At 41.1% G+C, this 14,679-nt stretch overlaps 1 protein-coding gene across 19 annotated transcripts in view; it reads left to right on the top strand.

The window, feature by feature from the left end:
- The window catches only part of Tomosyn (syntaxin-binding protein tomosyn), a 73,528-nt gene that overhangs the window by 3,946 nt on the left and 54,903 nt on the right, over positions 1–14,679 (top strand). For 9 of the 19 annotated variants that reach the window (XM_022799516.2, XM_022799514.2, XM_086983300.1 and 6 more), the window contains 3 exons: positions 4–563; positions 1,289–1,602; positions 7,927–8,024. In XM_022799516.2, the coding sequence (XP_022655251.1) occupies positions 515–563; positions 1,289–1,602; positions 7,927–8,024 (461 nt within the window). In that variant the 5' untranslated portion in view covers positions 4–514. Of the gene's footprint in view, positions 1–3; positions 564–865; positions 1,603–7,926; positions 8,025–14,679 lie in introns of those variants that run through there. The other 10 variants (XM_022799517.2, XM_086983298.1, XM_086983296.1 and 7 more) reach the window with 8 other exon arrangements.

Raw genomic sequence — 14,679 nt, 5'->3', positions numbered from 1 at the left:
TAGCTGTTTTTCGCTGTCGCCGGCACAATCGGAGTTAGTAACGTCGTCGCAACCGTAACTGTAACAATTGTTTCGCTTTGTGGGACTATTGCTGCAGCTGACGGCGGCTAAGGGACGAGTGAGTGTTCGTGCGAAAGCGACGGTCGTGGCTTAAAGGCGCTGTTGCGGGAGCTGCGCGAAGATTGCAACCGAACATGACGACGAAGACCACGAAGATAACAACAAAAAAGTAAACAACAACAACAACAACAACGAGCGGGCCACGTCAGACAACGGTACAACCCGAAAGGACCAACAGGCGGCTACGAATCACAAAACGAAAGCCAGGCCCAGGGCGGTCGCCTATTCTCTCGTTTGCCACTTATCGTCACCACTACAATTACTATTACGGGAGAGTGGCCCCTGGTGCTTGCAGCTGCTCGCGGCTGTCCATCACCGCGTGCGCTGTATACATACGAATATAGATAACAACAACAGTTGCAGCGGCGGAGTACGTCCGTAACGGAGGATCTGCATGGGGTGGCGGTCTGCCGAGCTGCTGTTTTTCAACCTCGTCGGTTCCGGTGGGCCTCCATTGTTCATCATCATTGTTAATAACAACGACGGCGACGTAACCAATAACAACAACGATATTATCGTCAGTCGCAACAGCTATATTGATGCTCCAAAGTAAAACTATGAGTAGCATTACAATTATGTCGAAAATATATTGTGATAGTAAAGAATAATAATAATAATAATAGTGATAAGATACAAATTAAGCACGTTTAGAGAGACAAATCAATAGACAGCCTCACAAACTGGTTAACACAGAGTGACCTTCTCATTGTGCCTACTGATGCTGCTGCCCGTCTCTATTTGCCAGCTGTTGTCACTGCGCTGCTATCACAACATCGAAAGTCGCCCGAATCAGTGTGACAACGTACGCAGAAAATAGTAATAAAAATAATAAAAACAATAGCAGCGACAAAAGGCCATAGATTTCGCACGGTCGACGCACGGCGACATTCGTCGCCTCAAGTAATAAAGAAAAACGAAATGGATCCTGGATCTCCTAAGTAGGCAACGGCAGGATCCTGATCATCATTAACATCAGCACCAAAAGCACCACGACGGCCGTCACAGGATAAAATACGGGGAAAATAAATTGCCTGTTTAAGATTCGTATGACTGTGTGTGTGCGTGCATTGACCGCCGCCTTAGGTGTGAAATAGCTTGATCTACTAGTGAGTGACTCTATTTGTTTATTTGTGTCTGTATGCCTGTGCGCGCGGGCTATTTGTGCCAGAAGCAGTTGTAGCTAACCGAGAACAAGGAAGGGACGGTAACGAAGGGCGCAGAAGTGTCTTGCTCACGACGACAATGTCGGACAAGGAGAGCAGTGGGGGCGGAGGTGGAGGCGGCGGCAGCAGCAGTAAGGAGAAGAAGAAGGAGATGAAGCGCGCCGACACGAAGAGGTCCGGCTTCTTCAAAGGGGTGCTCGACAATCTCCGCTCGTCCGTGACCCAACTTCCCTCGGGAGGTAAGGGGCCCGGCAACGCGGGGGACGTGCAGGACATCCCGGAGGATAAGCTTCGAAAGGAACTATTTAACATCGAAAAGGTGAGGAAATATGTGCTAGGTAATTGAAACCGATGTAGTTAGTTATTTACCATTTTCTTTCGAGACAAAGTTGAGAGGTATAGATGTCATTTAACAGTTAAACAGATGTTCTATACATGTGTAATCACGTAACAACGATATACACGGCTATTTTTCACCTAATCAGCCATTTTCCGACTGTATGCGACCGTTACTAACTCCAACTTCTTCACCCTGCTTGATCGTACATGAATTAGACTACGTAAATGTCATTTGATGGATCCTTTTGATTTCAATCATAGATAACGCCTTTATAGTTCTGTTACTTGTTAACAGCAAAGAAGGACTGTTATACAAAATCTCAGGCTATACTATTGCGATCGCAAGCTCCGAATCGGCAAACTATTTGTGGATCACTGGTGTCATTATCTATCAGACTGATTATGCCAAGCTACTCTGACAAGTTCTATAGCTATTTAAAAATTATCAGTGCAATACACAAATCCTCTCACGGCACTAAACAGCATATTTTGCCATAGTTTATTTCTGTGCGTAACTACGAAACAAACTCTATAGAGTGTTATCCAGCGATTAATTAACGCGGAAGATTTGACACTAATCCGGCAGGACATTCGTCCCCGTTATGCCGTAGTAGTAACGTGTTGCTTCCTAAGCGAAGAAACATTGGAAATAGTCTAGGCTCTAGTCCGGGCGTAGACGCACGTTGTTCCTTCAGTGGAAATGCGTTTATTAAATCAGATAATAAATGCAGTAATTTCTGATCAATGCTTGGCCTCTGCTGCTCTTCTAACAGACTTCTAGAGGTCAGTCTTATATAGCGGTACTTTGCGCAGAGTACATGTGGCTGGTCATTTTCTCTCTCTTTAAGGCAAACAGTTTATCACAGCACTTCGAGCTCGCCAGAAAGGAAAGCTACCGGAGGGCGTCAAAATACGGCTTATCGACAGACGAGGATCTTATCATCTTAGGAATTCGTACCTTACAGCTTATGGCTGCGTTCCAATTAGAGCTCCGATTTAGAGGCCTTTTTCATTCTACTTCATCCAATTCCCTCTTTTCTCTCTCTCTCTCTCTCTCACACACACACACACACACACACACACACACACACACACAAAACCACACGAACTTCGTCCTTTCTCCCAGCTCGCCCCACACCCTTAATTGTCTCTGTTTCTTTCAGGTGTGGTTCTGGTCACCAGTTCTTCTCTCCGTCCTTTACCATCCATTATTTACTGTTAGTTCCGTGAGCCGCAGCTATGATAAACTACAGAAAAGTGCATTGGTTTCTTGCACGATGGCAATATCCTTTGAACCACAAGTAGCCCTAAGTCAGCGCCTACGATGGATGGCCACCTTAACATAGCTTGACGAGTAAAGATGACGAGATGATTGTTCTACTTGTTATTTGTGAGAACGTTGCCCCTATCGACGGATAATTCGACTCATCTAGTTTCTCTCGCAGTGGCTACCGTTTCTTCTACCGCTTTTATGGCTAGATTGGACGACTCGGTGTCGACCTTGCAGCGGCATATAGCAAGGAAAATCGCAGAGTTTAGCGTACAGTTGCAATTGGAAACGGAGGTTTGTTACCCTAAGTGCGGCCTTTAACGTAGGCAGAAATGTAAAAAGAAAACAAAGGCACGTGTACGAACTGCTGCAAGTTTGAGGCTTGTCTTTCAGGAGAAAAAGTGAAATGAGCAAGCACCCCAGACAGACCGGAGACAAACTCTGAAAAATAACCCAGACTAGGTAGGAACTCTCTAGTAGTTCTGTCGAGAGCCAGATGAGCTAAGACCCTGTTGCGACTGGCGTCGTTTTGGTTCAAGATCCGGTTTGCGGTCCTAATGAGCCGGCTGTGCCCTTTTATGAGCAGTATTTCACTTCGCAGGAGCTTAGCATCGTACCTACCCAAGCGCTCTACAGCAGCGTAAACTAACCCACTCAGCCAGACCGTAACACGGTCTGAGAACAGCAACGGACGACGAGTTCTTTTCTCGACAGATGCAGGCAGAAACTGCCGAACGCTGCAACGACGTCTGCGCTAACAGCGGCCATGATAGTGATAACAGTAGAAGCGGTAACAGGACGCTAGCGCCAGCACAAGATGGCGTCGAGAAATGGGCTGAAATTTGTCGTTGTTTGACGTATCTGCTGCTGATAGCAACAAGTTTCGCCAAGATGGTGTGAAACCAATGATACATAGTAAAAAGTCATGCGCGCCCACCAGACTCACCACAGCTCTCTCTCTGGCCAAGGTGTGTCTTTTTGTCACCGCGATTAGCTCCAGCAACAGCAGCAGAAGTGCCACGGTCACCGTCACAATCGGTGCTGTCTTAGTCGCTATCGGGCGTGACGTTGCTGTTAGCCACCTACAATCTACAGCATGGCTACTTCTACTCGCGTCTTGTCGTACCTTTTGTGCAGTGGCCCATCAAAGAATACCGAGGGTTCTCGGCGCTCAGTGAACGGCCCGATATATAAATCCGTCTCAAGGGATGCTTCCTTAACGCTTCTTCGGTTGAACGTTATGATCGGCCGTGATCCTCTCTCTTTCTTACTTTTCCCCTTCAACCCTCTTGTTCCTCTGTAGAGAGGGGTCACTGCAACGATGGCGATGACACCAATGGTGACGGCGAACGGCTAAAACCCAAAAAAGAGGCGAGAACAACCGCAACTGAGTTTGTCTGGCCGCAGCAGTAACAACAACAGCAACAGCGGCATCTGCGGCGCACTAATACTACTAATGGTCCTCCACCGCACAGTTTTAGTTCCACATTTGCTACACTTTCTTTCCTTTGCGCTGTATCTAATATTGCATTTTGCTGCTTTGATCTCCGGCCAGCGACAACTCATTTATGTTGAACTAGAACGAGCGGACAGAGTGGAGAACTTACTTCGCCGTGTGAATGATGGTGTTTGCTCGCGATGCCGCGTTGTCGTTTCCGTCTTTGCTCCATCGTTCCAAGATTTATTATCTACTGGCCGAAGTATCGAATTCATTCTGCTGCTGGCAGTCATCGCGGACCAGTGATAAAGACGACGACAATGGCGACTAGCTGCAGTTACCAGTTACTGACTTTAACTGGTGTTCCACGCGCAGTTGAATGAAAAACATGATAGTGGATGCAAGCGACATAGAGCGAAAGGGCAGCAGTAACCGTTGCAGTTGCGTGCGAATGTTAACAGCAGTAATTTTAGTTTGTAATCTGTTTATTCCAAGTATTTAATATATTATATAAAAAAAAAAGAAATAACGTTACTTTATTTAAAAGATTTACCATGTGTGAATAGAATTATAGTAATATTTATTTAGAGCTGATGATCGACGCTGCCGTTATAACAACTATTAAGCATTTACTAAGGAGCGTTCAAACGATCTTAGAACAGAGACGTTTTCTCTATTCTAAGCTTTGATGGTGAGTAGGTGACACAATAGGATTTCGTGTTCGTTGGATGTTCCGTGTTTGAGCACATCGAAGATCTCCGGGAGCGTAGGAACGTTGCTGCTACTGCGGTAGCAGTAGCCGCCAAACAAATGCAATGAAAACAAAGCAGGTGGAGCAGATGAGCGAAGGAAACCACAATGAAAATACGACACCTAAGCCAACCTTTTCTCGAAAATGTGGAGATTTTTTTTTATTTAAAAGGAAATACGAAGCCCGAGAATAGCGCTCAGTTCAGCCTCCAAGGCCATTCTACGGTCGTAAGAGAACAGCTAGTGTATGTCGGTCGCGCGTTGTCGCAAAGACCTTTTCCATAACCGGAATCCCCGTGCTCCTTACATACATTCACGTCCTGGAAAGATCTCAGCTTCCGCAGGCTCTGCTCGCTGGATCCATAGAAAAAGGCGAAAAGGGCGACCTGAAACACCGCGGCTAACGACAGTTATATGTTGGAACGGCATGTAGAAAGAGGAAAGAATGCATAGTGGTACAGAAGAATGTGTCCTATAGGACGCTGAAGCCAAATGTTGGCCAGCTGTGCCCTTCTGTCACTGCACCAACCAAGAATCTCATTTGGGCTAAATTTACTAAGCAGGTCAAGCTAAGCCGAAACGGGATGGTCTGTGAGAGCCCAAGTACATATACATGGCTGTGTGTGATTTAAAAGAGAATAGGCGGGCGTCATAGGTATCATTATTTATAGAATTTCGTTTTCATGTAAAACATATAATGACTGACTTAATTAAGATCGCACCGCTATCAACTAGATAGATTAGCCACACAGAAATTGTTTTACTGTGCTTACTTAAAAAAGGTCATCGTGAAAGCCATGCAGGCACAACCGGAAAAATTGTTAGCCGGAAACGCGAGCGTGAAGGTTGAAGGGTTTTGCCGTTTATTCTTAACTCGGTTACTGCCCAACTAACTAAAAAGTGGTCATTGAAATGTTTAGGTTGACCAGATTAGCGAACAGTCCATTCGACTGTGCGTTCTCTATCTGCGATTAGTACGGCAGCTTTTTATTGATTTTTTGCAAAGACTGCTTTGTCTGTCCCGTACTTCGCAGGACAACTCTCCTAGTTGTTCAACTAGACTCTAAACTGACTCATTCAAAATTATTTTTATGTACGTGTGAGCAGTTCATCCCAGTTGAGTAAGAATAGAGTCGTTCTCTAAATAATAAGTGAAACTTTTATCTGTATTTGTTGTCAAATATCATTTTCAAATCCCGTGAAAATCTCCTCGCGACCTATTGTAGCGTGTGTCCAGGTTAGCATGAGCGTCATTTATGGAATTTAGCAAGTTCTTGTCAAAAATTGTCTGCATTATGCGGTATTTCTAACACCTATTGGCAATTATCATATTTTTGATTTTTCGGTATGATGATTATTTGGCAAGGTTGAATGAGCTAAACTTGAAACACGTGGGCCACAGTCGTTTCTATGTTTTGCTTTCAGTAGTCGAATTTAAAACCCTTTTGAAGCAGTTAGAGAAGCTGATATAGCGAAGCAATAGTAAATGTAAAAGCTGAAGCATTTATTTAGATGTGTCCAACAATCGTGCATGTACTAAGCCAATATGTCCAATGTAATAGGTGAACTGGTACTTTGGACTTTAATAGCCAGCCGACATTATACTTCTAGACAACAAATTTATGCTAGAAGGAGCATGAACATCTCTATGAGTGGAAAGAAAACTTTATACAAAACGCTTACAAGTAAAATTTGTCAGTAATCTGAACTTCGTTGCAATAAGGTCGTGTGCTATAAATATCAGCTATCCTTAAAATTAGTTCAAGCATTATCTTTTTTAACTCGATTTTTTTAACATATATATCTTGCTTTGACCTGTGTACTGGTATTATACGAAAATGTGTGGTGCTTTTTTGTGCAGTTAAAAGAATTTTACGTCGAGCTTAAGCTTCGAAGATTAGTATTTCGGATGAAAAAAGCATTTAGGCCTCTTATTTATATTAGATCGAAACGCAAAGGTTATGGTAGCTCCTCGTATTTGCGCCACCAATAGCTGAGAGGGCTGCCCGAAACGTTTCGTAAAGTTAAAGAAAACTAGGATTCTAAAATTGTACAACGTTCTCCATCTAAGACGATAAGGTCCTCGAATGCCAAACAATATGTTACTTCGCCAAAAAGATAAGCTGCAAGTACTAGATTACTGTCAGACATCACACATGTTAAGTATATGAAACATTATTAAAAACTAATGAACGGCTCAGCTTTAGCAAGTTTTCCTAGAAAACAATTGTTTCATGTAGACTAAACGATCTCCTCTTCTTCTTTAGATTGGTGGATAGCTTTTTTGCATCACTTAAGATTTATCTTAGCAGCTACAAAATGTTTTTTTTTGATGCAAGTATTTTGGAAATTAAAGGCGACTCTTTGCTGTTGCTGCTGTTGTTGTTGTTGGTGACCTTGAGTATCGACGGATGTATAAGACAATAGATAACCGTCGCCTTTCTGTTAAGTCCGATTGCAGAAACAATTATTTGGTGGGCATAATGTGCATTTATTCGCCGGGGTTTGTGCTAAAACATACTATAAAATATACCCCATAAAGCGTTACCTTGGTGGACAACAACAAAAACAACAGTGTTGCAACTTTTATTGGATTATATCTATCTAAAAAATAACGTTTCAAACGTAATTAAAAATCGATAATAAAATCCGTTTTTTTCCTTTGCTGTTTAGTTTAATAGACACCACCATTTTCTTCAAGGGCTAATAGAATATTTCTGGCCGATGGAGTAGGAGGAAGTGTTTTAACCGTAATTATTCAGTCCACTCTGTAGGTACAAATGCACATTTAGGTGCAACAGGAAATGTGCGGTCAGTAACTGTTTACTTGGGGCATTTGTTTGCAGACCGCTCGCCACGGATTTCCACATAACCCATTAGCTGTCACTTACGACCCCATTCAGAAGCTAGTCGCAGTTGGAACACATTCAGGGACTATAAGAATGTAAGTATCTGTGTATTGCGACCTCTCTAGTAGCAGTTTTACTTATTACACTTGACAACAGCATTATTATTGTTCTATTCCCTCTACCCTTCATACCATCAACTTTTTTTGCTACAACATCATATTCTAACTTGGGTAGAATGCAATCGCTTTTGAAGAAAAGGCTAGAAATGAAAAATCATTCATTTTTCGGAAAGATGGAATTCAGGTTAAGTAAAATAAATTCATGAATCTCCAAAGAACAGGCTTTACTCTTCTGCTACAATCCTTTTTTATATATCCATTTCGAATTGATAGCGTTTCATAACTTAGCATCAACGCCGATTATGCCACTGAAGAAATCGATCTTTTGCTTTTTTTTTTTATGTATTTCGACTCCTACTTTTTCAAGTCATAATCTTAGAAAAATTTAGCTATAATATGCTGAAGGCGAAGTGAATTTTTTTCCATGTGACCTCGGCCATTTCACGTCATTGTCAGGGCATGGCCTGTGATTATATATGGACTGACGACGGTGATCCGAGGCTCGATAAAGTAATCAAGCGGCGAGAAATGGTAAAAGATAGCAAGTGAGGCCGCAATAGGTGAGATCGGCAGGTTGCCATTAGGACGAGCTAACTAAAAGTAACCTAGGAATCCATTACTACATCTTTCTAATGAAGGCTCTTCTCCCGTATGAGCTCTTTTCGAGAAGGGGGGGAATGGCGTCGCGGGTCGCCAGTGGTAGAACTTCCCCTCAGAGGTAGAAGAAACGTTTCAACAAGGATGGATGGAAAGAGTGGTGACAGCGGAGTCGATGTTGCTATTTGTAGCTCGGAAAATAGTCGGTATCGCTGTGTCTATACACACTTCTATGTAATAATAGTGAGGGTGAAAAAGAGATTCGTTAAGTCGTTAAATTAAGAAGAAAAGATTAGTTGAAGTCGCGAAAAGACAGTAAATGCAATCACGGCCGATACTGAATGCGCAAAATTGAACTGTTACTACAGAACCTCGCTGCCCTTTGTCAAACTCTAAAAAGCAGAGCGATTCTGTAAATTTCGCTAGACAATGGAACGCTTAGTAGTTGCTCGAATACAAGGACATATCATTCCCAAATTATCACGACTTTTTCCTTTTTAATGTGCAGACGACTGTACATGTTTTATCTTACTAGTGTCTAGGATAGCTTTCTTATTGTTGACTATTACTATAGAAGTTGCATTCCGCCGCATTACAATCAAAATGTTTCCTATAATCTAGATAGCGCTCCTCTGCAGCTTTAACGCGCAATGCGCTTTTAGCGCCCTGTAAGCACCGTGTGTCCCTTGAACGCCTGTACTTCGTCGATATTTTTCTCTATCTATGTGTCATTTCGCATGAACGAACCCTGTAGTATTGAAATACTGCGCACCTTTGAAAGAGAAGCCCTTCTAACTCCAATAAAGAATGATGCATCTTTCGGCGTCAGAATGTATTTTACTTAAATCATTAAGTGTATAATAATAATATTTTATTAGATAATAATGTTTTTTTCAGGTATTCTTTAAACTTTTATATTTGGCTTAATTTCAAATAGGATATGGCATTTTTGAGGGCGTAGTGCAAGAAGTGGCAATCACCAAAGTTAAAAGTAGACATCAAATAAATACCTGTACGCATAAGGTATTCTTATTTTTTTTTCTGTAGTATGATTACCGGCTAAAATGCACATTTGGAAGCAGCAGCTTTACCTAAAACTACAGCAAGCCAAATTTACCCCTCATAAATCGTAAACTGGATCAATTCAGCTTAAACTGATGTTCGTTGTTAACGCGCTAAGATTAGCATCTCCTGTTGTACCTATGCTGTTCATCAAAAAAAAGTTGAGGCCACGTTATCTGTTACACCTTGGAAACCTGCGCTAGTCACCTGCTAAGATTCAAAAAATATTTTCTGATCTGGAATTAAGCATCGGTGCTATTGGAAAGGTCTTCGTATACACGGCTCAGCGTTTATAGACGATCGATACAAACTCATTAGACAGGAGTCAAGGTCTTGGTTGAGCCTTAAGCCATTGTTTTTAGTTCAGTAGTCATAATACTCACCGCGACAGTCATTTATTTATAATCATCAATTTTTTAAACCATACATTCGTAAACCTGCATATTAATTGTTTGCCATTTTTCCAGCTGACGTCAGCAGCTATACGCTAAATAATGAGTGAGCAATGGCCCACGCGGTGGTTTTCTACGTCATTGACTTACGTTTTCAGCCTAAAATTCTTTCAGTGGTTTGTAGACGGAGGCGTCTCTATGTAACTAATATGTAATTTGTAATAACAATAATAGCCAACAGCACATGACATATATTTGTAGTGCTCTTTCACTCTCTAGCCTGTGAATTAAATAAGTGACCAGTATCTAGGAGGCTAGAAGAGCTGCTTAGCCTCCTTGTTATCACTCACGAAGAAAATGTACCAGAGCACTACGTATGATTAGGGCAATCACAATGAAGCACTTACGGTAGAGGCACCTATATTGAAGGATATAAGCGGCTCGTTCTGAGTATATCAAGGGTAGTTGTTTTCTATAGCCGGACGAAAAAGATATCTTAGCAAATATATGCCTCCTTAAATCGGTGTGTACGAAAAATTGGATTGTGTCTATTTAATTGGGTTGTCTTGCTCTAGTGACCTGCGCTAGAAGCCTAAGGGAGCTGATAAGTAATAACTTCGAACAAGTGGCCCCAGGATTCCTTTCAAGTTTCAAATTACTTGAACGATGGTTACATCGTCGAACAAGAGATAACAGTATTGCGAACTCGACGATTCGAGGGGACGTTTGCACTCCAGCATGCATTACGCATCACTACTTCTACGAATCACTTGACAGCGGATCATGTAAGAAGTTACTTGGTGCGACGAATGAGCAGTCTGAGAGTTAAAGACTCGTAAGCAACATGTAAGAAGTGTTTTAGGACAGAACCACAAAAATCAGCCTATCGATGATCTTTACTCCAACATCGTACTCGGCGGTATTTTTGGCTTCTACAAATTACCAACAATAACCATTTCTCATAATAGCATGAAACATTTCTGACTGGCGTGTGACGTTATTGGATGTACCATGTACATAACGTGATTTACTATCGACTGTAACAGGAATCCGGTTCTGCTACCCCTATCAAACACATATTCTTAACGATACTGAGAGATTATAGAAGCGTTGGTGATGTGTATATTTGGGCAGATGCCGCTGCTTGACAGGGTTATGCCATTGGCTGCCATCGTTTGATCTGCAATTACGCGCAAAGGTGTGCGCAGGATTTACGATCATGACAATGATTGGCACAAGTACAAGGAAAAAATTAGACAGAGCCTAGAGAGTTTGCGCACCCAAAGTTATTACATCATGGCATCGTAAATTCATCTATATGGCACTATATGTGACAGCGGGAATTGTATAGTCGGTTTTGCTAATACGACCAATACAGTGTGACACTGGGGGTTCATATCTGAACTAATAAACTATCGCTGAAGAAGCCTATTTATATTCATTCATGAGGCATGCACTATGCGCATCTCTAATAACAAAATGTAAGATATATAGCCTTCAGTATCCAAATATATTGCAGATATTTGTGATGTATGTAGTCTGCAGAAGTCCCTGCTTATATAATATTTTTATTTAGAGAGTATAGCTTTCTACAAATGTAGTTGCTTTGCTGAGTAGCATAGCAAGTTGTGGTCCCTTTCTGGCCCCATGCACATTCTGAAACTAAAAGGAGCAAAAAGACATCTTCAAAGCTTGTATCTTCTTAAAATTTTTATCCATAAAAGTATATAGTAGATTACTAGTAAGTCAACCTTCTTCTGTGTTTTATGGCCTATCTGCTTGAACTAGCTGGCTTAATTTATTCTTAAAACATCCGAGAAAATTATTACCGTATAGTTAAACGATTTCGCAGTGCTAAGCCTTGATAGTGTTAATCGGTTCACAATTTCGAATCTGTCTTAGCAGTAGAAATATTAAGTAAGCGACGTCCAATATTTAAAAAAAAAAAAAAAAAAATATATATATATATATAGTAGTTTATGTAATGTTGAAGTTGTCTAGCCAGACGACGATGAAAATAAGTGCTATTCAGATAATGCTAAGTTTCTTACTGCTCAAAGGATCGTTGATATTTTGCGTCAAATCTCTCAGCTATCTTCCCTAATGGTGGTAGGTACACATGAAGCTTTTCCTCATTGCATTAGTCATTGAGAGACGTTACAGCAGTCAGTGTCGCTGCTAATGTCCATAGTTACCAAAACCAGATATTTTATCCACTTATAACCTTTGGTTGACTGTAGTACCTTCTCATCTAATAGCTTTCTTTCCATTTCGCTTCTTTCTTTCGAGCGCATTTCAGCGAAATATTCAAATAAATAGATTCCCATAGCGTCTTATAGGGGAGGAACTGGCCCTTTTCAGATGCTTCACAATTTACTATGGCTTAAATTATACTACGGTGGAAAAATGTACAATACATTAGTTACAATAATTTGTTACCCAAACGATCCTCTCAAGCTCCACATCTACTCGCATCTGTTACCATTGAAATAATTATTCTATAATTGTACAATTTCCATTATTACTAAATCAACGTATAAAGGTTCGGATTATGTGCTTTTAATTTCGTAGCATGATTACGTAACATCTGTGACTAAGTAATGAACGTATAAATTACATTGTATTATCACGATTGCACTATATTGATCTGATTTACGCATATTTGTTATGGATTCTATTCCAAACGCAACCGAACTTAATCAATAGATCGCCCGATATTATCAGATGCACAACTGAGCGACGCAATATAAATAGTCGACGTTCTGTTCCTGATCCAGGCATTCTTCAGTTATAAAAATCAGTGAAGCTATTCGTTCCATTTGTGGCGCTGATGAATGCCTTCATACATCCATATGGGCTACTTATAACGAAAATGACCATAACCAGTTGGCATAACTAACGCGTGATATAATTGACCGAAATCTACTTTTCAACACTCTAACTACTAGTTACCTAACAATAACAAGTGGTGGATGTTATTCTAGTTTGATTTAAATTATCATTTGATTATTTATTGCAGGTGATCATTTAAAGACCGATTATATTCGGAACTGAAAGATCAAAAACAAAAGAGAACACAGTATTTTACTATGTTTTTTGCTACTCGTAGAATTTGTTAGTGAATTTCTTCCCTTTCATCTCATCGTTCCTTTTCCAAAAAAAAAAAAAAGAAATATTAGCGAAAATACCTCGAAAGACTTGAGAAATACAGCGAATGTGTTCAAATAATCTGAAATTCGACCTGTGCATGCAGGCAAACCTAATCAAAGGTCAGCCTTTGATTAGTTACAAAGCCTAGAGAAAGGCAGGCCTTTAGCCGATAAAAACCGGGCGTTTTATCCGTCCTTTTCTTATGTTATTTTTTTTTTATTTTTCCGAATTACCTATTTTCACAGAACGTTTGGGGTGGTCAAAAAACTCGGAAAAAAAACTCACGGGAAACAAAATCGATGCGAGCGCAAGGGTGGTAATGCTTAGATGAGTGATCTAAATGAAAATAGTGATGTTTACTATCATAACTTTATGTGAAATTATTATGATATTCCTGTACCTTTCTTCTTTTCTATAACTTCGTGCTTTTTGGAACATTATATGGAACGGTGTATATACATATGTTTATATATGTATATATAGATACTAGCCTAGCTTTGTCGATGGCCGGCAGGAACGACTGCTTTACAACTACTCACTCTGCGCATACATAGCAGTATACGTATAGTTATATACTATATCATTTCATGTATTACGACTCGACCACGCTTCACCGGCGGGATATTCTCATTTTGCAACCGGTGTTTTCTAGCGCCCTATGGATCCAATTTCAAAACCTCGCGAGCTCCTCGTGTGCGTATCGAGTGAACCGGTTTCGGGAAGCTACTGACGTTTCGCACGGCTTTCGGCGCCCGACGCCATCGGGGGTGCCCTCCAGCACGAGTTCGCAACAACAGGGTCACACAACTAAGCCTTTCTCTGTTCCAAAGCATATCCTGAGCGTCGTGATAGCACTCGTTATGATCGCAGTTCTTCGCACCTCCTAACGTGGTCAACTCCTACTCTTCGGGTTCCTGGTTAATGTAACAGGAACTACATCGAAGCCGCGTACGTATTCATTAGCTCGTAAGAAAGCACACTATTAGCGTACGGTTTTGTTTACGCCTGGGTGCTTACGATGACGGGTTGGGAATACCAAACCTCGGCTGATTTTGGCAAGACTGATAGTAATCCCCTCGGACTGGTCCAACAATATGTGCCTTCGTTTAAAGCGTAACTGTCCATTCATCGCGTAACATCCCAGTTATTGCCCGCCACCGATGACTGGATAGTGCATAAGCCCTGGTTGAAGTACTGGGAATAGTTATTTTTTATAGCGGGCATACAATTTTGATATTCGCAGTGTCGCCTTTGAACCTGAGAGTTGTAAACAAAACTCGAGCCCGCCGGTCCATTATTCCTCGTATATATATATATATATATATATATATATATTAAGATGATTGTCATATAATTGTTATACTTAATGCATTTCCAGTTTCAACTGGCTGTTATCACGTACTTTACACAGAAAATATTACATATCTTCT

The sequence above is a fragment of the Varroa destructor genome, unplaced genomic scaffold (assembly GCF_002443255.2).
Source record: "Varroa destructor unplaced genomic scaffold, Vdes_3.0 BEIS01000003.1, whole genome shotgun sequence".
NCBI lineage: Eukaryota > Metazoa > Arthropoda > Arachnida > Mesostigmata > Varroidae > Varroa > Varroa destructor.
This window is presented reverse-complemented; position numbering and strand designations above follow the sequence as displayed.